The 24250-nt window shown below is 38.7% G+C and overlaps 1 protein-coding gene across 1 annotated transcript in view; it reads left to right on the top strand.

Moving 5' to 3' along the window:
* The window catches only part of ARHGAP8 (Rho GTPase activating protein 8), a 71221-nt gene that overhangs the window by 30427 nt on the left and 16544 nt on the right, over nucleotides 1–24250 (top strand). Inside the window, 5 exon segments of the mRNA XM_069003781.1 lie at nucleotides 2098–2184; nucleotides 6127–6225; nucleotides 7313–7423; nucleotides 18479–18507; nucleotides 18510–18551. Of these exon segments, the coding sequence (XP_068859882.1) occupies nucleotides 2098–2184; nucleotides 6127–6225; nucleotides 7313–7423; nucleotides 18479–18507; nucleotides 18510–18551 (368 nt within the window).

Here is a 24250-nt window from a genome sequence, read left to right as displayed (position 1 = left end):
AACTGAGTTCACTTTGCCATTGCAAATTCTTAAATGATGTCAGTGCTGTTGGTTCTTTTGTTAAGTGTCTTCTGTGCAGTACTGAGGAATGGCCTGAGTGCTGCAGTGGTTATCCAAAGGTATAAAAAGCCATTACAACAAAACCAAGATCTGTGCTGGATGTACCTGAACTTTGGAGTACTGATGGCTATGGTTCAGGACTTCATGGAGTAGTTGGTTATAGTATAGTTGAGGCCAAAGCTCTTGGATAAATTGCATTTTAATAGTGGAGACCAGAATTGTGATGTTTGTTCCCTGAAAGTGTGAAGTTACCAATGGAGCAGCCAGTCCCTATTGAAGTCAGTCTTTTACTTGTCTGCATATTGTAACTTGTTTGTAAGTTGGCTTCAGGAAGTCAACGCGACTGAATACGGGTAGTATGATGTATCTGTTCTTTCTAGGACTGGATAAAGGAGAGGAAAGACAAAGGTCTGTTGTATTCTGTCTTTGATGAGAGGTTTGGACTGCAGTACTGGGTTTTACATGCACTGACAATTCCAGAACAAAACATCGCACTGTTCTCCTCTTGGGAAATTCTTAAGCTAAATTTAGAGTTGTGTTATGGGAAGAAGCAGTACATGGGCAGTGTCTTTTTATTGGCTTTTTTGTTGCCTACAAGTGCATGATGAGACTCTGATTTATTCCAAAAATCTGTCTCTATTCCCCAACCCTGATCCAGAAAACAGTAGAACTAAGGGAACACGGAGGCTTACGTCACCAGGCAGAACCCCTCATTTTATTAACAGCTGGAACTTCTTGGCATACTGTCATTGACAACTCAAAGCAAAATTCCCAGCCCAACATGTATGGGGTACTGTACTAGCCAGAGGGAAAAAAAATTCCGATACAAAAATAGCCCTTTTCAGATTTCTGGGGTCAAAGGGAAGGGAGGACAGATGAGAGTACAAAGGACAAGAGTAATTAACCAGCATCATGAAAGCAAATGTTGAACAGGAGTAGTTTCAAAAAAACCGATCTTGCTTTGAAGGTTCCCAGCAGAGGCTCAGTAAAGTCTTTTGGACAGGAAAATCTAGGAAACTGAAGAACATCCAGCTTATGGCTGTTGCTTCAAGGTGCAAAACAAAGTTAAAATAGAAACGTTAGTAAAGCAACTCAGGTGTTTTACTAGTTAGGTTTTATTGTGGACTTTGGGCTCTTAGGCAAAAATCCCAAAAGGAAAAGCTCATGTAATTCCTGAGTTGGTCCCTTTTCCCCCTCTTAGCATAACCTGTTACAAGAAGATTTTCCTTTGGAGTTCATGATCATATTTTTCCCTGATCATTGTCTCTACTGGGAAGCAAACTTGGCAAAGTAATAAGCAAATATATATATATAAAAGCAAGATATTCCAATATGCATGTCTCAATTAAATTTTGCAATACTATTGAATAAGAGTCTTTTTGTGCAGCCTAGTTTCCATTTCTGTTTCAGCCAACTAGAATCTATTGTTTAGATATCATGAAATGACACTGTAGAATCAAGCAAAGCAATAATGAAGGAAGATTTTGTTTCATACAAAAGGGGCAATGCAATATCAAACAACTAGCAGTTGGCTTCACCGTTAGTAATTACTAGCAAAGCAGGACAAAATTAGTGGTAAAATTAAAGAATTAGGTATAAATTCTGTATCTGAAAATGAAAAAAATTTTTTCCACCATGAAAGTCCTGCAAGCAGAAAATAAAAGGATATGAAAAAAGTAATTTTTTAAATCAAAGATTTCTTTATAGATCCTTCATTCTCCTATCAGTATTTTTTTCCAAATTACCTAATATCCCTTCTGTCTTCCTGATATTAAATCTATGAGACACCAGACACTGGTTAGGAACATAACCGTTAATTTGGGCTATTGTCAAAACTGACTACTTTTTAAAATCGGCTTTTTTTTTTTTTTTTTCCCCTTTTCTTAATTTTACATTCAATTTCTTCTGAATTGGGTCTTTTTGATGTATTTGAAAAGAATATGCCTGTAATAATAGCCTTCCATTCAGTTTTAGCTATTCAGTTCTACCATCTCTGGTATTTAACATTTTTCTAACAATTTCGTTTTCTTTTCCTAGGTATAGGAAAAACCTTAAAGCACTGTATGTTGTCCATCCAACCAACTTCATAAAAATTCTGTGGAATATCTTTAAACCTCTTATAAGGTGCTTGGCAGTTCATTGAACACATTATTCCAATTTAGTTCAAGGATGGTTTGTTCTCTAATAAGTTGCTTTTTAAAAGGCTTGAGGTAAAATATGTCAAGTAACAGCACAATACCCATTTAAACTGTCTTGAACTAAAGAGTAAGGTGAGTTTAAGCTTGGGAATGAATAATAGGGTAGAGTTCTTTTTTTTCTAAGAAAAGGGAGTCTCAGTTCCTAGTAGTTTTACTGGTATGTTAAAGTAAATATTGCTTTTAAAATGTGGTTATTCTGTGAATGAATTTTTTGTTGTGTTTGACAGCACAACATTCATAACCATGAATGACTTTTTTGTTGTGTTTGACAGCACTTAGGAAAATGGAACTGGGTGTGTGACTGGAGTTACTGGGTGGTACAGTAAGGTGGATGATGAATGGTTAACCTTTGGGCTGATCCGAAGTGTTGGGATGACTAGGAATGACTCTGCTTATGTTCTCAAAGTCAATGGATAATCTCTGAAGTGCCCACGGGAATTTGAAAAGAAGGATATAATGGTGAAGGTGATGTATTTTACTGGGTATTCTTTTCCTTTGCATGGTAAAAATTTGTGCTGTCTCCAAGGAACCACCAGCAATGGGCAAACACTGCTAAGTGCAAGAATGGTAGAGCTTGCTGAGCTTCTGCTTCTGAACTTCTGTCACTTTCAAAGAAATTCTGACATTTTGCAGATCATATGATGAATATTCTTGGGGCTGCAGGATACAGCTAATCTTGAGAAGCCATAATGAACCAACCAAAAATGTCCACTACAGTAACTTGCAATCAATTCAGTTTCTGAGTGCTAGAAAGCTAATTAATTAGAAAAGGGAAATTTAAGTTGTAGACAGATTAGGACAGCTAAGGTGCATGTGAAAATTTTTTAAGAAGTAATTATAGCTAAAAATCATTCTAGAATATGCTGTTCTTGAAACAAGAAGACTAACTCTAGATCTTTATTTTAACTGGCAGTAAAATAAATGTCACTGATCCAGGACACAGAGCAGTGGTGGGAAAAGTGTGGCAGAAGCAGGATGTCCAGTACCTGATGGTGTCTCAGGAATGGAGTTGGATTTACTTCTGTTGTTGGTTTGTTTGTTTCTCATTTGCTTTGGGATGGGTATGGGAACTTTCTAGAAAAAACACAAAGAAACAAACAAAACAATAAACAAAACCCAACAATAAACCCAGAAAAATTCTTAATGGAACTACAGTACTCTGCTGAAACCATCTTCTTTCTCAGAGTTAGCTGAGAGCTCCTTGGGAACAGCTCCAAGCAAATGGCTTTGGGACACCAGTGATTTTCAGCCTGTGCATGTTAATGCCCTCAGTGGAGCCACAGGTGGACAACAGCGGTACTATTTGACTTAGAGCAATAATTGTCTGCTAATTCTTAAAAATATGAGTTTACAGGTACCCATTGCAAATAATAATTTTCCCTGGATCTTACTATGTCTAAGTATTTTTTTTCTGGGAAAGCGTGGCACACTGGCAATTGAAAAATGGGTGATCCTGATAAACTTAAGCATTCATACCTAGAATAAATAATTCATAATTCATAAATAATTCAAACCAATGCCTGTCATCTTAGATGCATCCTCATCTTGACCTTCTAATCACCCTGTTTTCATCACAATTGGTTGTTTCTGTTTGTACTTGGCTTTTACCACCGTGTCTAGATACTTGTTTTGAGTGTAATTTAGTAAGACTCTCCTGTCTTTTATAAATCTGTGGCCAAGAACAGCAAAGCTGTGTGTACACTGGGACTGACAAAATAATTGAAAGTATGAGTAAACTCTGAAAAGGTTCACAAGCCAGAAATCAGGAATCAGCTGAAGCTAGGGAAAACCCCTCTTTATTTCTAGTTTTTTCTTTATCTTTATCTTTATCTTTATCTTTATCTTTATCTTTATCTTTATCTTTATCTTTATCTTTATCTTTATCTTTATCTTTATTTTCTTTATTTCTAGTATTTTCTTTTTATTTATAAGTGGTTTAATAGCTGACAATGCCTTTTGCTTTTCAGGTTGACTGTAGTTTGGGTTTGTCAAAAACGTTTAGGTTACTAAGTGTGAAAGGGCCCATGTACAATTTGGCTAAATTATACTTTCATCGAAGACTAAAACTTATTAATATTGTTAATTTACTAGAGTAGTACAATTTTAACATTTTTCAAAGTACCTTCTCCTTCCAGTTTAGACTAATCTTATCTCAGCAAATCATGCTGTTAATTTAAGCGTCAATATTAATCCAGTTCACAAAAATAAGGGAGAAAAGTCCTCTGGACTTTCTGTTTCCTAGCTTTGCTGAATTATAGCCCAGACTCATTTGTAGATAATGTTGCTGATAAAAATAGCAGATGTAAAATAGATTTCATTATTAAGAGGCATGTCTGTTAGTACATTTGGTACCTGTTAGCACATGGCCTATGTACTTTTACATAGTGATTGTATTTGCTAACAACTGGACAAATGACAGTTATTAGAGTGAAGGAAAAAATTACTAAAATTATTTTAGCATACTTTTATTTGATAGTATTTAAGAAAATGTAAATATTTGAAATTTTTCAAGTTCCTGAAGTTAATTGATCTTCTTTCCAGTCCCAAAAGAAACAAGCAAGAAGGCAATGTGTTAAGTCAAGAGTATTTACTCCAAAGTGAAAGATAACTGTAGGAAGACCATATTTCTATGTCTAACCTAACAGAACCTGTTATGAACATAATATACATTTAGATGGCAGTGGTGATGCAGCATTTTTAAGGAGCAGCACTAATTCCTAATTGCCCATGACTGTTTTACATATTGTGGGTTCTGTGACATGTCCTCTATTACCAGAGGTGATTAGTTATAGAGTTTTGTGCTCACCTGTGGCTTAGAGAAGATGTTGGAAGTTCTGGCTCTTTTGGATAAAAGACACTCCGGGGAGCTCTGAAATTGTGCATGCACAGAATGATATTCCTCATGTGTCCCAAAATTCCTGTTAGCAAAATTCAGGGAACTGACTGTTTGTTCCATGTACCGCTAGAGGGAGCATGTGCGTATGGATTGGACAATCCCGGGATAAACTCATCCATGCCGGAGTTTTCCCCCAATTTTACTATGAAAGTAAGTTGCAGCAAAGTATACTTTTCATCATCAGCACCTACTGTTTTTCTTGCCACTTCATGACAGTCCAGATATTTCGTGTTGTGGAAAAATAAGACATCATTTCAGATCATATGTATAAACACATCCCTGACCCTTGTTTGAATATCTCGGCCCGTATAGTTGTGTATTCTGGCTAAAACTCAAGACCTAGTGAATGATACTTGGGGCTTCAAATTCAGAAGTCTGTTTTGTACACCTTGTAGAAAAAAACTTATTATTTCTGGTGTTTCCTAGAAGCTATCCAGCCGTTTTCAAAAGGGGTAAAGCTGATGGCCCAGCACTTCAAGAGTATTGTATACTCAAATACTATCAAGGCTTTGAAAATTTAACCTGTTGCTTAACTACTCTGTAGTTTATTTTTACAGCCCCATTATTTTGTCATTTTGCAGAGTGAAATACCTGCATAATACAAACATGTTGTTCTGTTGGCTGTGTAACATTCTCTCCAAGGTTAACAGTTCTTTTAGTGAGCTTTCTAAAGCTGTGTGAAACCTAGTTTTCAATGCCTTTTAATGCAATGTTTTTCATATCTATGCAAATCACGAAACATTCAGATGGAAGTCAGTTATTTTTATTCAAATCAGACTCTCAGGCATGGACTGTATATGTTTGATGATATGAAATGAAATACATCTGATGTCTCCTGCTGCTTCAATTACAGTCTAATTTTGAGTTGCATCAGCACTTATTTTTTTGTAGAATTAGAAACTAAACCCTTTATAAGTGTTCCTCCCGAGCTAATTTTTATATTACTTTGTGATTAAAAAAAATTTTTTTTAGCCACAAGTTTGGGAAAAAGATCACCTACTTGGACTATTTAAGTGACTTGGGAGAAAATCTCAAATATGACCAGTTAAATATCCCTCAAGAAGTCATCTGGTATGTGGCAAATTTAAAATACGTTGTCTCACTTTTTTCTCAGGTAGAGTTGCATCCTGATTACTGTATTCCAAGAAGAATCTATTTCTTCAGTGATTAAAAGTGTAATTTACCTGTTTGTGCTTGGTTGGATTAATTCTGAAAGCTGCATTGCCACCAGAGACATGCTGAAGTGCATCAGGTGTTTAGTTTTCTACAGATTTGGAAAAACTCCATCTCTGTCATGGACCGTTTTCTTAATATGATTGCTACTTCTGTGTGAGTGTTAGCAAAACCAATCTATATGTCATTGCTGCTTATGAGTATCATGCAATTATCTTGGGCAAAACTGTAATCTTGACCTCTTTCCTTACATATTGCAATAGGTTGACTTCCTTTCATGAAGAGCATTCCCCGTCAGCAAAGTGTTGATTGCTTTTAAACTTTATGGATGTATCTGTTGTTAGTGGATCAATTATGTTTATGTGGCGTGTTTGTGTGTTAGGGAGAAGCATTGGAGAGTGGATGGGAGATGAAAAGTACTGCACAGCGCGAGGATAGTCAAGTGCCAGTATTAGTATCAATAACAGTCTTTTTAACATGGTATTTTACATGGAAATGCTTTGATGTACTGACTGATTTTATGTCACTGCTGGATGGAAGTAACTGGAAGCTTTGATTATGACTGTTACTGATGCCTGCTGGCTTTTTACACACCTTTTGTGTAAATATGGGATAACAGAAAATACCTTAAAGCTCTGAGGTTATAAATTGGATTGCATGGTTGCCAAAGAAAAGGGAGTTGTATTTTGAGGAGCAAATAGGTTTGAATTTTGCTGTTAAATTATAGTGTGATTCTATTTCTTGGACACATTTATTACTATGCTCCACTGGCTGAAGCAAAAAGTCTCTTCTATGTCTTGCTTAAGTATTCCACCACAAATACTACTTGAAAATTTCCTCATGCTGAAATGAAGAGTCTGTAATACCTGCAGCATTTACACTATTGTCAGGAGATCAGCATCATGAGCAATACTTGCAGCTGTTCACATATACAGTCTGTCATCTGTGGTGCACAGAATATCACAGAAATCTTGATTTTTTGCAGACATGATGAAAATCTTTGGAGGAAACAGAAGGGAAAAATTCCACCTGTGTTTAAGATTCCTCCACCACAGCCACCTCTGCCTACCCAGCAATTTGGAGTCAGCCTGCAATAGTAAGCCATAAGATTTGTAAAACATGAGATTTCTGTACCCAGCAGCTTTCTGTAATGTGCATATTCACCAGACAGACTGACTGCAAATAGTTTTCTGGTTATATGTTTAGTTTCTTCTTTCTTTGAAAGTCACTAAATTATAAGGCCAGACAATAGGTTTTATGAATTCAGGACATATCTCACAGTCCCAGTGACCTGCCTGGTTTTCATGTTACAGTAACTTTAGGGTAGCCAATGCTATCATGGTTACACAACTTTTCCTGGTGGACAAAAGTTTGCCTGTATGTGCCAGAGCTCCGAGCTGATAGGTTGCTGGTGGATGCTGGCAGTCTGAAAGTGTTTTGGAGATGTTTAGATTATGGGTAGCCAAGCCAAAACAGAGCTTCAGGCTCTACAGTGGCTGCATAAAGCTACAATAAATGCTCAAGCCTTTATACCTTGTTCTTTTGTTGCTCACACATTGTTCTAATGTTTTATGAGATGAATAAAATCATGTCCTTCCAGAAATGCCCTGACAGCTGTTTGCATAGATTGCAGCACTGTATGTGGTATAAAAATTGCTTGCTTTACATGAGGAATAGGATGGCAGTAGGACTTGCAAGATTCAATTTTAGTAAACAACAACAACAACAAAAAGACCACAAAACCTTCTAGTTTCCTACTCACAGTAATTTCTGTCATCTTTCTATTCTTCTCAAAAACAGCTAAAGAATATTGTTCACATTAAGCAAAGGCAATTTAGGCTGTCTGGTACATGGACTTTTGTCAAACCTCCTTCTACCCCCAGTCTACTTTTCTGGTTCTAATGATTCAGTTGAAAATGAGGTACAAAATAGAATTTTTCTCTGGTTCAATGTTAAGCATTAGTCCTTTCTAGAAGGCATGAAATTAGTACAATTAATATATATTGTGTAAGAGCTACTATGAGAATAACTTTTATGTTTATGAACTCTTTAGAGTTCAGCCTAATACTTGAAACATGGCTAAATCACTTCCCTAATTCAGAGAATATCTTTTAGGGGGCACTACTAGGCCATTAAGAAGGGCAATGTTTTATGCCATATTTTATTCGCTTTTGCAGAAGAGATGGTGTGGCATCACTACTTAAAATTACAAATAAACAAATACCCTTTAACACAAAATCAGAAATAAATGAACTAATTTAGACTATGTTTGTGAAGAAAGGTAAAAGTGGAGGAGAGGGAATAATGTGTGTTGGAAGCTTCTAAAATCTGAAGCAAAAAAAAAGGTATCAATTTTCATCTTGAGGAATGAATTGCTTCTGCTTATTCCCTCTCCTTTTATGATCTCTTTAGACTATGATGGCAAAACAGCAGTGATCTCCCACCTGTCTGGCAAAGGGGCAGGTTTGAAAGCTTCTTCTGGTTGAGAGGCTCTTCTCTTTCCCTGAAGAGATCTACAGGAGGGCTGATTTTATTTTTATATTAGCTTATGGGAATATGTGGACTGTGTATTTCATTACAGTTAGTAAAAATTGCACTATCAGGGAAGGTGCCCAAATAAAGCTACTGTCATTAAACGACTGTTTCTCTGTGGAGTCTTTCTTTAGTTTAAGAATAGAAATTATAAGGCACATAGGCCTGAGATACTGTATTCAGTACTTCTGGGATGATGATTTTTAATCTGTCAGTGAAAGCTTCATCCAAAGCCTTCCTCGGTGGCCTAATTTTGCTGAGATGTTTGATAATGGGATCACAGTGATGTCTGGCTATGGAAGGTGGTAAAACCATCCCCTTTACAACAAGCCTCCCTAGAAGCAGCAGGCAATGCTCTCTCTGGCAATACTCCCTCTTGTAACTTTTTTATCAGTTTATATTGGTTAATGCATTTGCCTTCAAGACCTATAATTAAAAACTAGAAGAGCAGAAAGTGCCTAAACATTGGTTCAAAATATCTCACTTTTGTCCTACATATGGGAGGGAAAAATCCTGTTGTAGTGGTTTGGTCCAAAATACTCATTACTATCTACCTTCTGTGAGATAAGAATTAGGAGAAAGCAAAACAGGCACAAAACTTAAAAGAATATAAAGAAGTTTGTTAACAGACCTAAAAGAAGGAAAGGAAAAAAAATAAAATCATACCACACCTTCAGAACTCTTCTCCTACCCCCACCTTTCCCCCTTCTCCCACTGACAATGTAAAAAGACAACCCTTGAGATGTTCAGTCTGTTTGCCACTTCCATAATAACCTTGTTCAGTTCACTTAGGGAGAGGAGTCTCTCTTGCTCATGCTGTGGAGACATCTCCACAAGAGATTCTCTCATGGCTTCAGTATCACGAGACTGCCGCCCGGGTTGGTTCTCTGCTCGCATGTCAGAGTCCCTTCCCCCGACTTACAGCTTTCCCCACAACTGCTTTCGAGGGTCCAATCTTGAGCTACTGGGGTACCATTTTAAGGCTGAGCTGTTCAAAAACAAAGGTTGTCTTCACCCATCTCTGGGAGCATCTTCATCTCTAAGAATAGATGCCCTCCCCTTTCCCTGGGGGCAAAAGGGTCCTCATCATCTTCATCTCTAGGACTATCTCTGGGAGCATCTCTAGGAACATAGGTCTTCTCCTTCCAATTGGAGCAAGAGTCCTCATCACTTCCATCTCTCCCTGTTCGAACTTCTCATCAAATTACAGCTGCTTCAGCATGCTTATTTCAGCACAGGTGGTTTTGCTCACAAGTACAAGTTGAATGCTCCAACCCACCATGCTTTCATGAAATTACAACAGGTACTCTGATATATCATAGTCTATCACCACCATAGCTTTACAACAGAATTTCAGCTTCTAAGTGTCTCTTCTTTCTCCTCCCTCAGGTTTTCAGCTCTTCACAGCACTAAAAGGGTTAATCTCACCTGGGCCTTGCAGCTGGAATTTCACTTATCGCTGTTGGTCACATGATCTGTGCCAGACAGCGGGGCAGCTTCAGCTGAATCTTTGGCCACACTGGAGAGGGGGAAGCTGGGCTGCTCTGTGTGCATGTAGCAGGGCCGCGCGAGGGGGCCATGGGTGGAACAGGGCCGCATGGCTCCAGGATGGCTGTGCCCCGGCCCAAGCAGGTCCTGGCCCTGCCCAGTTACCTGTCCCCCGGCCGGAAGCAAGAGAGAGCACTTCCCAGGGTTTGTCCATTCTTAAATGTGGACCACAGAGGCGGTCAAAATTTTAAGTGGCTTAAAAATTTGTCAATATTCAAACTAGACAGTTGATAGGTTCTGTCAGATCATAGAGGAAGCTGTAAGCACCTCTTTGCAAGAAAATCACTTCTGGGACTATGCTTGCTAACCCATAACACCTGTTTTGTTAGGACAGCAAAATGAAGCTGAAGGACGTTTCCCTTTAGACAGTGATAAATCAATGTGTTTCCAAGATCAGTACCTTACCTCAGAGGAGTCTTTTAACTCACAGTGACATTTTTAACCTTGTAGAGTTGGATTTTCAAAATGATGTAAGGCAACTGGGCATTTAAAAATCAAGGAGGGTCTGTGAAAAGTGGGAGTATAATTCTTGGAAGTGTAATCTATACAGAATTTCGTTTAATTTATGAGTAAACAGAAGGGCTTATTATCAAGTCAATTAAAAACTTTTCTTTCCTATGTTACCTGCATCCACTCAGGATGCAAAATCTAAATTTAAAATGGCTGCATTTGCTCTCTTTAAGTGCTCAGTGTCACCCTAAGCTCTTTGTGGAGAGGACAAAACAAACAAACACACAAGTTGATTTCATATTATGTGTCTATGCAGCTTTACTTACATTTGCTTGCCTAGGACTTAAACATGTACTTTATATTAGGCACAGATGTGAAGTGGAAAACCTTCCTCATTGTGAGCTCCTGTGAGGACTCAATAATTTGGTCATAGCAGCTTGAACTTGAATGTGGTAACAAGTTGTCCTGAAGTTTCTACTGAAATTACACTAATTCCAACAATAATAAGTGAGCTTAGTAGAGGCATTTAAATCATCTGAAGTTGCCTTATAGGACATCCTCAAAATAAAGTGTGGGGAACCAAAACAGGTTATCTGTTACCCTACTTTAATTCTTTGTGCCTACAGGTATAGGCCATATTTTCCCAGTTTGCTGAATAACAGTCTTTCTATAGCATTTCTGAGTGGCTTGCCTGGTTGCCAAATTTTACCTTTGAAGGTTTGCTCTCATGTTAAAAACAGTGGAATTTCCTTGAAAATATAAATATAAAATAAGACAACTGAAATTTATGTTCATCTTCATGGGAATATCTGAGAAAACAATCCTCCTGAGGAGGTTTTGTCCACACTTAATTTTTCAGTTACAGTGTAATGGGAATCCATGCTCAGCTTTGATATGTGCTGATGAATGTGTCGCACAGAGTGGGTGGGATGGTTTTGCACATTTGCTGTTTATTGTGTCCTGCTCTAACTGGCTAATTCAAGCTTCTTATGTGCAGATAGTGAGGAGTGCAGCAACCACAGTGAGGTAGCTGAAAGGTTAATCAAGCCTCACCTCAAGTACTCAGCATTGAAACAGGGCAGGCACAGAGGGATTCCTCCTTGGCTGTAAGTTCCAGCTTGTAGTGATCAGAGACTTCCAGAGCAGAGTACTACAGTACTACAGAAATGACTTTCTGTTACTCACCAGTAGCTACTGCTTTCATAAACCCAGACATTTCAATGTTCATGCATTGTGTTGCTACAGCAAGGCTAGTTTCCTGTTCTTTCAACAGTGTTGACTTCGCACAAACTTTGTAGAGCAGGAGGAATTAGCTATTCAGCATGTATCTACTTTAGTTTGCTCTGCATGTCAGGGTGAAAAATAGGGTTTTTCTTCTAAAAACCATTAGTAAAGATTTTATGTTTAAAAAGGCAAGGAAAAGTATAGGGGACCCTCTGCTTTTGTTGATCAGGTACGTGCACTTAAAATGCGTTAATTAACAGTCCTAAATTCCAACAAAGAAATTAATAATTGACTCTATGGCCCAAGCAGCATCACTGTCCTGTGCTGTATGTTCAGCAAGCTCTGATAAACCCCTGCTGCTGCACCTGATTGCCTCTATCATCAAGGAAGGTCACAGCTTGAGCTCCAACACAGCGCACAGAGTTGACCTTGACTAGCTATTGACAATTGTTCTATCTGATTGGTTTTTAAATCTAAAATTAAATATCTTTTGTGAGAAGACAGGAAATGTTTTCTTTTTCTATCTAATGCCATAGATGGGGAAAGGAGACAGAGACAATGTTCAGAATTGTTACAACTGTACAACTTTTGCTTGTTAAATTATCATAGTCATTTCAGAGTGCGTTCCTTTTGGTCTTTCTGCTTGTCTGTGCTGTGTAAGCGTGACCAGGGAGGAGAAATGTGTTCTAAACCAAATCTCCATTTGCCTCAGCAGGGAAAAAATGAAAGGGAGAGGAAAAGCAAAGAGAGAGAAAGATTATCAGCCAAGAATACTTAATGACATTTCAGTACAATGTGTGAAGGCCTTACGTGGGAAATCGTCTGCTGTCTAGAAATGAGTCACTGGGTGTGTAACGGGTTGCAGTAACTGATCATGTATCCTACAGTGAGAAGTTCTTCTCCCTGGCACTATGTTTACCAGAATAGATCTCTCTGGAATCTGACATTGCTGCGATACAACTGAGATCTGTGAATCATTTCCAGAAGCTGTACTGAGCACTGTAGAAATGCTCTGTTCTGCTCATCACTTAAGCAGAGAGAGTAAGAAAATATCTCCTTTCAAATTGCCTGTTGTTGCTGTGACCCAGCCCACTGCTGGGCTGGGACAGGGGAATGTCAATCAATTCAGGGCACTCCCTTGGGTAGAATTTCCTCCCCCAGGACAGTGACAGTGAGGGTGGGTTGATGGACAGCACAGAGACCTAAGCCACGTCCCCCTGGGTGGCACCCAGGTCCAAACCGCCTCCGTCTGTTTGGGAAAATTCTCTGTTACTCGGTTGTTCACTGGTTCTTTGTTGTAATTCCTGCCTCCCGGTTTCCCGCAGTGGTTCTTGTTGAATTGTATCTTCCCTCTGGTTTGTATCTCATTGGTTGCCTTCCCTCCCCCCACGGTTTTCAAACCCCCTATAAAACTGAGGGAAAAGCCTCTCGGCACCATTATTATTATTAGCCTGGTTATCTCTGACAGTAAACTTGTTGGAAGCCAGACCAGAAGCTCCTCTCTTTTCCTTTGCCTCCAGAGTAATGTGAGCCCAGACTGATTTACCAAAATATGAATATCGATCTAATATCGATATCCAACTGAGACAGACAAAAACTCTCTAACAGTTTAGAGTTAGAAAGTGTATGTTTTGTTTGGCGCCAGGCACTGCGTGGGATAGCTCCCTAAGACGCAGGGCCCCGATACAAGCAAATACGACACTTTTTATTTCCAAATATTATGAATATCCAAAATACAAATGCATATTCATAACATTAACACCTCCCATTCTCCACTTCATCTAGAAATGAGCTTCAATGTCATTAAGAATGCATAGTGTGTCTTCTGAATTGAGTTGGTGGTCTTGAATTGGGTCAGTGGTCCCAATAAAGATGAAGTAACTCATCTTCCTCATTTTGACCTTTTTGCCTTTCTGAACTTAAACAATCCTAATTTAGTGACCTCCAAGTTTCCTCTTGCGTGACTTTTGAATGGGTTCCCACAAAGGGAGGAAATTGGTAACTGTCCTTGTTCCCTACACCAACTTATCAATGTTTGTATTCCTCGTTTTAAGCACAGCTAAACAAACATACAGATATCAGTTAGTTGATAATCAGTTACTAACATCTTAAAACCCATTTCAGGTCCAACTCTCTTAACTATTGTAATTAACTCTAGCTGGGCCCGAATTCCTTCTTACTCTAACTTATTTCAATACAGCTAGCCTCTAACCAAAATTTTTATGTTTCTTCTAAATCTAGGTTTCAAGACCACTGGGTCCCTGAAGTGCCTCCTTTGTGGAGGAGCCAGCACACACGCCCAGCCAGCGCTTTTCTGCTAAGCCGGTCCAGAAATACGTCACAGAAATAACGCTGCATCTCCTCTGACTGAGGACACTCCAGAGGTTGTGGAAATGAGTCAGGGACAGCATTAGCCAGTAGCACTGCCTGAATGATAGTTTGCGTTATCTATCGCAGCTCATACCACCATTCTAGACCAGGCAGGAGAAACATGGATTGCTTGGCAGGATCCAAAGAGAGAGGACAGAGGTGTCATTTTATTGACCTTTGAGCCGGTCTGATTTACATTAGCTGAGGTAATGTCCCGATCATTTTATCTCACTTTTGGTCCAGTAAAGTGAAAGCTGTGTCCCACAATGTGAAATGCTCTGAAAATACACATTCCAGCTCACCCCAGTGCTGCAGACACAGAGCAATCCTTTGCATGACTGTAGGGGAATATCCTACTCTATTTTAAAATACCATTTTTCTTGAGAACCTTGTTCATTTTACTGAGAACATAACCTTTCCTTCAAAGGAAACTGGAATCCTGTAGAAAATGGTAGAAGTGCAGAAACTGTGCAACTGTACCTTTTTTCCCTAGAAAAAAGAAATGTGATGTGTAGGGTTTATTATTACAAATTATAGCCTGGTTATTTGTTTCACTTCTCTGACAAATATACTAGTTCTCAACAGGAGCAAGTGCTGTAAATAATCTGTTTGCTATTTATACACTGAAATAGGAAACACATTTATGGGTAACAACAATAATTAGAGAACATTTGAAAAAAGCTGCTAGGTTGCTATTTGGTGCCTCTGGAGTGAGCAGCTGTAAGAAAGCAAATGCAATCAGTGCAACTTTAGAGAGGCTGAGAATGGGTTCCATGAGCTTAAATTGTCAATAATAAAGATGTAACAGCTTCCAAGCACATTAAAGTCTTGATGATGTTCCCATTTAAGTGAGTTAGGCTTTTGACAAATTTTAATAAAAGCTGCCCTAAGTGTTTAGAGTACTGATTTAAATACATGAGGTCAAATCCTTTGACACATAAGGAGTATGTTAGAACTCCCCTATTAGAAAAGGTAAAATTAATGTGCGTTTTTTCCCCTTGCCTTGATTTGCTGCAGGCTTTTCCTCACTGACATCTGGACCGCTGGCCTCAGTACTGACCTCATCTTCCACCCCCTTTTCTTCTTCAGTCCCTTGCTGGGAGATACAATTTCACTGAGGATTTAAACTTTGCTTGCTGTACAAAGTGCCCCTAGAACTTCCTTCCTGGTTTGGTTTATTAGCAAGACTAGTTTATTAATGGGGCTGCACAGTCACTGTGTGTTTTGTTTTATGTTGCTGCTCTGAGGACTATGTCATGAACTTGGTCCTGGTGGCAGGAGCTTCTCTCATGAGTGAGTTTTTTTAAGCCTCTGGTTTAGCTCTCAGAGGTCTGTGATAATGGGGAACATTTAGGTGGGACTTGGTCTTGCAAGTCAGGTCATAGATATTTCTTCTGGCCATTATCATGTCATTATGATGCTGCAGAGAATCATTGCTCCAACAGATCTGGTACTGTTTTGTATTGAAATTCATGGTGCCTTGCCAATATGTAAGAACAAGAAGTTGGATAGTTTCATCGAAAGATTACACTTGCAAGCAGCAGCAAATAATGAGAATTTCTAATGTATAAAAGACCATACTTCAGGATTATCTGAATTAAATTCATTCCTTGCTGTTAGTCTTCTCTTTCCTGTGGGTGTGCTACATACATCGTAGAATTTATTTGGTCAAATGTCTGAGATTGTCACATGGTGAACATGGTTTGTTAAATTTGGCTGTATTTTTAAAGCAAAATTTCTGTGTTTGTTTACAGCAAGGAAAATTCTCCTTTCCTAAATAGTTCATGTTACATACAGCAGTGTCCACAAAGTGGTATTAACCCATACATAGATCATCATTGAATTTTATACACTTTAGATTCTGGTATGGGTATTTTGTTGAAAAAGAAGAGTCAGTGGAGTGATTTTTAGTAAGGCTTACAGAAGAGCTTTGGGCTTATGTCATCCAAATTTGACAGAGGAGTAGACCTCTTTGAAATACTGCAAACTTTTGAAAATAATTTCATGAAAGGATAGAAACTGTAGCAGGAATTCCGTTTTCTCTTGCGTTTGGTATGTTGGTGCATCAGTTAGTGTTTAGATGGTGATTAGTTATGAGCTACTCCTTACCTTATGAGGAAAGTGGTGAGGGGAAGATATGAGAATACTCTGTAAGTGAAGTGAGGTTGTAGATGTTATAAGGAAAAAATCTTGGATTACCAAGATGTGGAAAGAGGTAGGACAAAGGATAGAAATCCATAGCAACGAAGAACAACTTCATTAGTTCTGCAGCTTACTTTAAAACAGCAGATTGGTCTATTATTTAAAATAGTAGAGAGAGCTCTGGGAGGTGTATCAACGTGTTTATTACAATGACATAGCAACTTGCAGTGTTTTCTATAGTGCATGGGGAAGTGACGTACAAACTGTAGTATGGGAGAATCTGGATAACATAATAGAGACACAGACTTTAGTGCCTGGGAAGAGGTTGGATGGTGAAAACAGGAAAGAAGTAGACTAGGACTGGGTGGGCAATGCAACTGTAACTGGGAGAGACTGTACTGGTCAGGGACAGACAGCATTGTGTCCCTGGAGTGATGAATGGAGTCAAAATGTTTGATGGCTGAATAACCAAATAGCATGAAGTTAATTCCCATGGTGATTCAGTATCTAAATCATGATCCTGCTCTGAGTCTTCCTGTTGGAGGATCCCCTCACTGCCTCTGTATGCAAAGCTGGGAGTGACCAACTTCCTGAGCATGGGGACCCAAAGTTACCATCTTCTAACTCCATTGACAAGCATAGGGAAAACAAATATGGGGGAGAGAGATTTGACAATTTCCCTATCCTTCCATGCTGACTTATATTGCTGTAACATTCCTTTTGAACTAGTTTTTATGTGTAGTGTAAACACAAAATGTAATACTAGACTGCTCTTTCCATGCAATGATGTTACAGAAGTTGTATCAAATACAACTACAGTTATTATCAGTTAGTTTATACTGATAAAGTAATTAGTAAGCCTAGACAGAAAGAGAAAAAATCACAGTACTTGGAAAAGAAAAAGGCCTTAAGAATAATTCTCTTCTGCAGGTGCAACTTCAGCTGGTAGTACTACTTTAAAATCTGAGGCTGGTCTGTTATTTTGTTGTGGATTACTATAAAGAGTAGCAGAATGCTCAGCAGATACTGACCATCTCTTTTGCCAAACTGCTGAAATATTTTTTTATTTTTTAAATAAGGAAGGTAATTACAGAATTTTCTGTTTTGTCTAGATCAAAAAAACGTTTGATTTTTTTGCCTCAACTGTTCACTCATGAAAGAAGAAGAAATCGAATTTCATGGAAATAATTCAAAGCATTAATAATCTCACTGCATTGCTTTGCCTTCAAAATAAATACTACAATATCCTTTTAATTATACACACATTGTGGCTTAAAAAGAAACAAATGACAAAGAAAAATCTGCATGATAAAAGTCTCCTAAACTTGCAGCATCCCTTGATCAAGACTAATGTGAAGCATTTGCTGTGAACTCCTTCCTTGCCTGCCTTTAATCTGCCTGGAAACCCTGTTCCACCAACAGTGTCCAAACAAACCAATCGGAGTTGCCACCATCAGCCTATTGTGGTTAAACACAGCTCAGCTGGGACATGCCAATGGAGGGGAACTAAACTAAAGGAAAACCAGTCTCAAGTAGGGAGAAGGTTAGCTTGGAACATAATTCTGATGTTCTGTGTTTGCTTCCCTTTCAGCCCAGTGAATAGCACTTATTTATTTCTGGGAACTGGGGCAGTTATACAGCTTTCCTAGCAAGAAATAAGTGTTTAGGAATGGCTCTTTGAATAGAAACCCGTTATTTGTTTCAATTTTTCATTCAGTGCCTGTTAGAGTTCTAAAGGTACACATGCCTTCATTTGTGAAATTTAATGTATCCGTGCTCTCAGATTTCTCTCAGGTTTTTGCTCAGACTGTTCTGTCTTACTTTTGAGTCTTTGTCTATAAATGTCATTATAAGGATGTTACTTTTTTTTCCCCCTCCCTGACAGCATTGAGGACAAAAACAAAGACGAACTAATTCCCCAGTAATTAAGGAAATTTTATCCTATCTAAAAAGTAAAAGTGAGTTCTGTGTCAAAAGAGGATGGATTTTTCTGAACAAGAACAATAGTATGAAACTATTTAACACTCAGTGCCTGATACAGTGAAGATTACAACTACACAGGACATGTTTATATCCTGAGAACTGGAGTGGCAATTGGGTGTTGCCATGAAAGGATGGAAAATAATTATTGTTGGATTACTGTCTGATAAAAATATTGTCTGATACTGTCTTATTTAAAAAAAAAAAAACAAACCAAACACAAGGTTTTTTCTCTTAGGATTGGTTAGGTAACAGCAAATCTGAGCAGTGTCTTGAAATATGCATTGTAAACCCATATAATAGTGTTTGAATTAAGTAGAATGTCCAATAAAAATCAATGTATTCTAGTTTTTGCTTTCAGTATTCAAACAATGTGTGTCTTCGTATGGGTTTATTTTAACTATTTCCACCAAGGTTTGGCCTGAGTTTGAGTTTATTTAAACCCTAAATGATAAATTACAAACATTTTTTAAAACTTGTGCTGAGTAGGCTTCTCAATTGTCAAGACAAAAGGAGGCAGGCAAGAAAAACATTGCTTCTCAACTCTATTGCTGATTTTCGAGAGAAAGCCTGACTTCCATTAGGTCAGTGCAAGACAGTACATATTTAACTGAGGACAAACAATGCTGGTATTTGCCCTCATTGCTAGGCTATGCTCCTTTGTATTTTAGTTTATCTCACGGTAAATAAGAACATTGAATAACTCACCACTATTTTTTCTTGTATTTTTCATATTTTTGTTGTATATTTCATATTTTTTCACACCTTAAATGTACCTGATTAATGATGGGTATGGGAGAATAAGAGAGATATTCACTGCACCTTAGAGTGTACAAGTAGTGGAGCATCTGTAGGGATGCTTGTGTGTAAAACAGCTGGCTCCTTGCCCCTAAAAATTGCTGATTTAACTTCAAAATACCTGCAGTAGCCAATGCCGAGTGCTGCAGTGGGGCCAGTTCTGCTATTAAAGGTGAAGAGTGCTGTAGTAGGTGAAGAGTTCCTAACAGACCTTTCTGAACACCTCACGGTCCAAATTCAGGATTTCCACTCGGACCCATAAAGGTCTTTGGATGTGCTGTTTCCAGAGTGGTGGTGATTATGAAAACTTTGCAGGTGTAGCTTGTACCAAATATTATGATTGAATACAGGGAATGTAAATAGTTCACTACTAAGAATGTTGAATGCAAGTGAGTGGCATTCCTGTGATAAAAGTAAGTGGATAATTAGAGCTTGTGGCATATATCAGTGCATGCCCCATCTGCAGATGAAAGCCAGATTTTTTTTGTGCTCTAAATTGTTATGAAACAATCATCCTTCCGTATACTTAGCTTATCTTAATAGGCAAATACCTCTTCCTCACTAATTGCATAAGTCAAGAGAGCTATAATGAGGGTGACTGTGGCACTAACATTATTATCTGTTACAGCTGTTAATACTTAGAAATTGAGTGAGATTAAAACCACTAAAATGCTAATTAAATTAAACTTTTGCCTGTGCATATGAGGAAGGCTTTTGTCCTGGGGTGAGGTGTATTCTATTACCACCCTCATGAGCAGTGGAAATCAGGTGGGGCAGTGTTTCCTTGCCTCCTCCCCCCAGACTACCTTGCTGTTAATGGCCCATCATTGTCCTGCAGCATGACTCAGAGATAACTCCCTCTGGACTATCTTCTGTTAATGAGCCTAATCAACACTTGGCCTCATGACTCATTACCCTATTGTGAGATGCTCCACCCAGAGGGAGGAACCAAGCATCCCATCGTGGATATAATCTGGGACTCTGAACACCAGAGACATTCTTTCCACTGGATTTCCAGAGGACAGGAGCTACACAGCCACCACTGGACTTTCTGAGGAAGAGCAGACCCCTTCTACTACAGGATCACCACTTCAGAGGACTGCTACCACCACCCTGCCTAACAGGGACTCAGGTTGTATCTTGACTCTGTCAGTGTTTTCTTTTACTTTCTTTTCCTTTCCTTCAATTTCCATTAAATTGTTATTCTGACTTGGTGCCTCCCACTGGTTTGTTTTCAAACTAGCACAGCTTTGCATTCTGGTACTTTCTTGGGTCCATTTAAATATTTTAAAGACACAGAAGGCCATCATTATGTTGTGTTAGTGGCCAATAACTAATTATTTTTGCATTGATCTGACACAAACCCTCTATGTCTTGCTTTTGTTTTTTTCTGGGTGTTTTGTCTCATCACTGCTGCACCAGTTTCATACTATTCTCCCTCAACAATTGCTGAGTCAGCTCAGATACGTTTTCTGAAGCAGCAACACCAAATGTGCCGTAGAGGAAAAAGAAGCAAATTATGATGGTTATGGTTAAAAAACCCCCAGGGTTGGCTCATCTTCATCACTGCATAATTTCTCCTTGATGAAATGTTTGTCATTCTGAAAGCAGTAATCATCCTTGAGTTTTCTCCAAACCTTGTCCACTTTTGGCTAAAATTTCATCTATTCAGTGCAGTATCAGCACAGCTCGTAAGGGATGGACTCCTATGTGATGAGACTTCCTGTCCTACTTTGTGCATCTTCAGAAGTCAGTGGTGTTGTAGTGCTGGCCACCAATACATAGTGCCATCAAAACACTTCTTAGCTGAACTATATAATTTTTCCCCAGCTCTCAATCCCCCTGTGTCCTCAGGAAGGAAGATCCAGGGCTCTGTCAACATCGTTATTTTCCAGCCAAGCCCAGGTTTGCTCACAGGTGTCATATTCCCTATCATAAAGAGATTTCCACAAGGCAGATTTCTAGAGAGATGCCTTATCAGGCAGAGTGTTTTTTGACATTCTCAGCCAGCTGATGCATGAAAGCAAGTACCTGCCATGCCAAGGCAAGTAGTAGGTAATAGACATGCATCTATAGTAGGTGTGCAGGTATCTGTTGTACCTGCTGTCTGCTGTGATTTTAACTCTCTCTATAAATCTGGACTATCTCAGTTGTGCCGTCTCCAGCAAGTGCTGGCCCTGTGGTTTGCTGACAGCCCTGGGAGGGTGACTGCTAGTATTTTTTGCACTCCAGACATGGCCATAAGCACAATGAAAGCTTCGTCTTCTGGAAGTGACAAGAATTCACTGTCACTGCCCTGTTTCATTTGATTTTGGCAGAGTTTTCAGCCTTGCAGAGTTAACAGAGTTTGGTTTTCACCCAAAGTGCAGTAGTTCCACTCTTTCTTCCATTGCTACATTTTCACATCTATGTACTTGAAATCCATTTTGAGTAAGATCACAGAAGCTTCTGCAAAATCGTGTTTCATCAACAGAGTAGGATTTCTTGAAATATCAGTGATCCTGTGGCATCCTTTAAGTCCATTCTGCACTGCTCAGATTCTTATTTCTTGAGCAGCTCTGGTGCAGGAGCTGTGCTGCTATTCAGACTAGGCACCTGCAGCGGTGTGTCCAGGCTAAGGAAGCTCTTAGTCCCTAAAGTTCACCTGACCTTTTTCACCTTACTGATTCCAGTCCCTTTGACAGATTTCATGGGGTCACGGTCTTCCTCCTTGATGTTTAAATTTTGTGCCTCGTTTCCAGACACCTCTATTTGCAGCAGCTTCTCCCAGTATGGAGGCACTATCACCTGTACAAATGAGCCAAAATTCCCCTTCTTGGACCCAGTTTACATTTATCAGACATTTACATTCATCTGACTGCGTAGTTAGATAGCTCTTTGTGAGCAAGATGGCTCTCACTGGATCCAGGTAGTAAGTCCCTCAGTACTTTTACAGAGAATAAAGAATTTGCTGTTTGCAGAGATTCATCTACATCTACTTGTATTTTAGAAACAAGAACTATTATAGCTCATGCCTCAGACAGCATTACAATAAACACAATAAGCTGAAGTTTCTTAATTTCTGTAATTTTCAGGTTGTTTTTTTCAAGAAGGGAATAAAATGTAGCCATTTCATCACTTTTATTCCAGCTCCACTTTAGAGTGAAAAACGTTTTTAATACTGAATTTTAAAATTCCTGATTTTGGTTTTTGTAACCTTCACAGAGAAGAATTGGTTTCCTAAAATGAGTTCGGAGTACCTGAAAGAATCATCAGCTCATTAAGACTAAACCTCAGAAAGAATCATCAGCTCATTAAGACTAAACCTCAGAGCATCTTCTGGACCAAACCAGAGACATGCTCTTAATTTCAGAAAGAAGGGTGTGGTATCATCCCGAACCCACGTGATAATTTAGTCAGGCCAAACACATTTAACAGCACATTTCTAACTTGATCTTTATAGTAACCAGCAAACAGAGGACATTTTTTTTCTATGCACAGCCTCAAAACTCTCTGGTTTGTAAATGCAAGGCTTGACTTGCACTAAATAAAGCTTTTTTGTGTGTGTACTGCCTATGCCCTGAGAAATTACATTGCTTAATTTAATATCCACTCTCTTGTCAGAACAGTTTCTAAGTGTTTCTGGGGCGATCCTGATGCTTCACTCACAGGGCCTTTTCTCCAAGGAGCCAAACTTAGCCACAGGGTGGTCATTTTCATTCTCTGGTTAATATGTCTCCACATGTCCTCACAATCTCTTCTGTGCCAAAGTGAGACTGTAAAAGGACTGCCCTTTATGACCAACTGTTTTGGTAACCAGTGATATGAGTAATGCCATGCTATGGAGAATAAAACTGCATGACAAAATCCATATTTTGTTTGCAAACCCCCCAACATCTGGAGGTCAGGCATCAGCTTTTGAGGGAATTCTTATTTGATTCAATACATTTATAAACTACACTGTTCAGACCTGCTTGAAGATGTCAAATAGGTTACAAAGGGCAGGGATGTCACTCAAGCGTATTTGAAACATTAGTACACTGTCATTTGTGCTTGTTTTATGCAAAATACAACTTTGAAATATATAGGTAGGATTATTATTATTATTAATGTATTTTATGTTTTAGAGAGTATCCTCAAAGGTATAAACAACATGCTTATTCATGCTTTAAAAGATTTAAAACCAAAGTAACCTGCTGTGATTATTGCTAAAATTTCCAAAATTTGGTAACATTTGTGTTCTATAGAGTGGCCATATAAGGAAACATCTACAGGTAAATTGCATAGAGAACTGATTACTAATGAGTTCATGTGAGATCAACAGCAGCTCAGAAATGATGGAACAATGAACTCACAGTGAAAGAATTGCACTGGGGAATTGTAAAGCAGAAAAGAAAACCGGTCCCTATAGGAAAATTATCTCACAGTAGCTCCCATGGCCGAGTCTTTTTTACCCCACCTATATTTTTGACTGGAAGTGCTTTGCAGCACAAAGTTTTTGTTCTCTGTTGTCTTGTGGTACCACAGGAGAGTCCTGGGTGATGGCTCAAATGGCTAAATGAAAAGGTAATAACCATGTAATAGAAGTTTAATGATAAAGTAAGAAATGTCCTATTGTATGATTATAGTGACAATGAAAGCTGTCCTTTATCTGTTCAGTAGAAGAAGCAGTGGCAAACAATGATTAATCTTTCCTCCTCCTCACTTCCATGAATCACAACAAATCTTGCTAATGGAGAAAGGTCTGGTTCCATTTTTTAATGGTGGTGGTAGTCAGAATGGGTAAAGATGGATGGTTATGCATTCTGAATATGTTTGGATTGCTGCAGCTTTGCATCCTGGCCTCCACTTCTTGCGATCAACCAAATACCTCTTAAAAATGCAACACTGGGAAAACTTC

This window comes from Aphelocoma coerulescens, chromosome 1A, assembly GCF_041296385.1.
Source record: "Aphelocoma coerulescens isolate FSJ_1873_10779 chromosome 1A, UR_Acoe_1.0, whole genome shotgun sequence".
In the NCBI taxonomy this organism is placed as follows: domain Eukaryota; kingdom Metazoa; phylum Chordata; class Aves; order Passeriformes; family Corvidae; genus Aphelocoma; species Aphelocoma coerulescens.
Note: the sequence above shows the minus strand (reverse complement) of the source record. Positions and strands in the feature narration are given on the sequence as shown.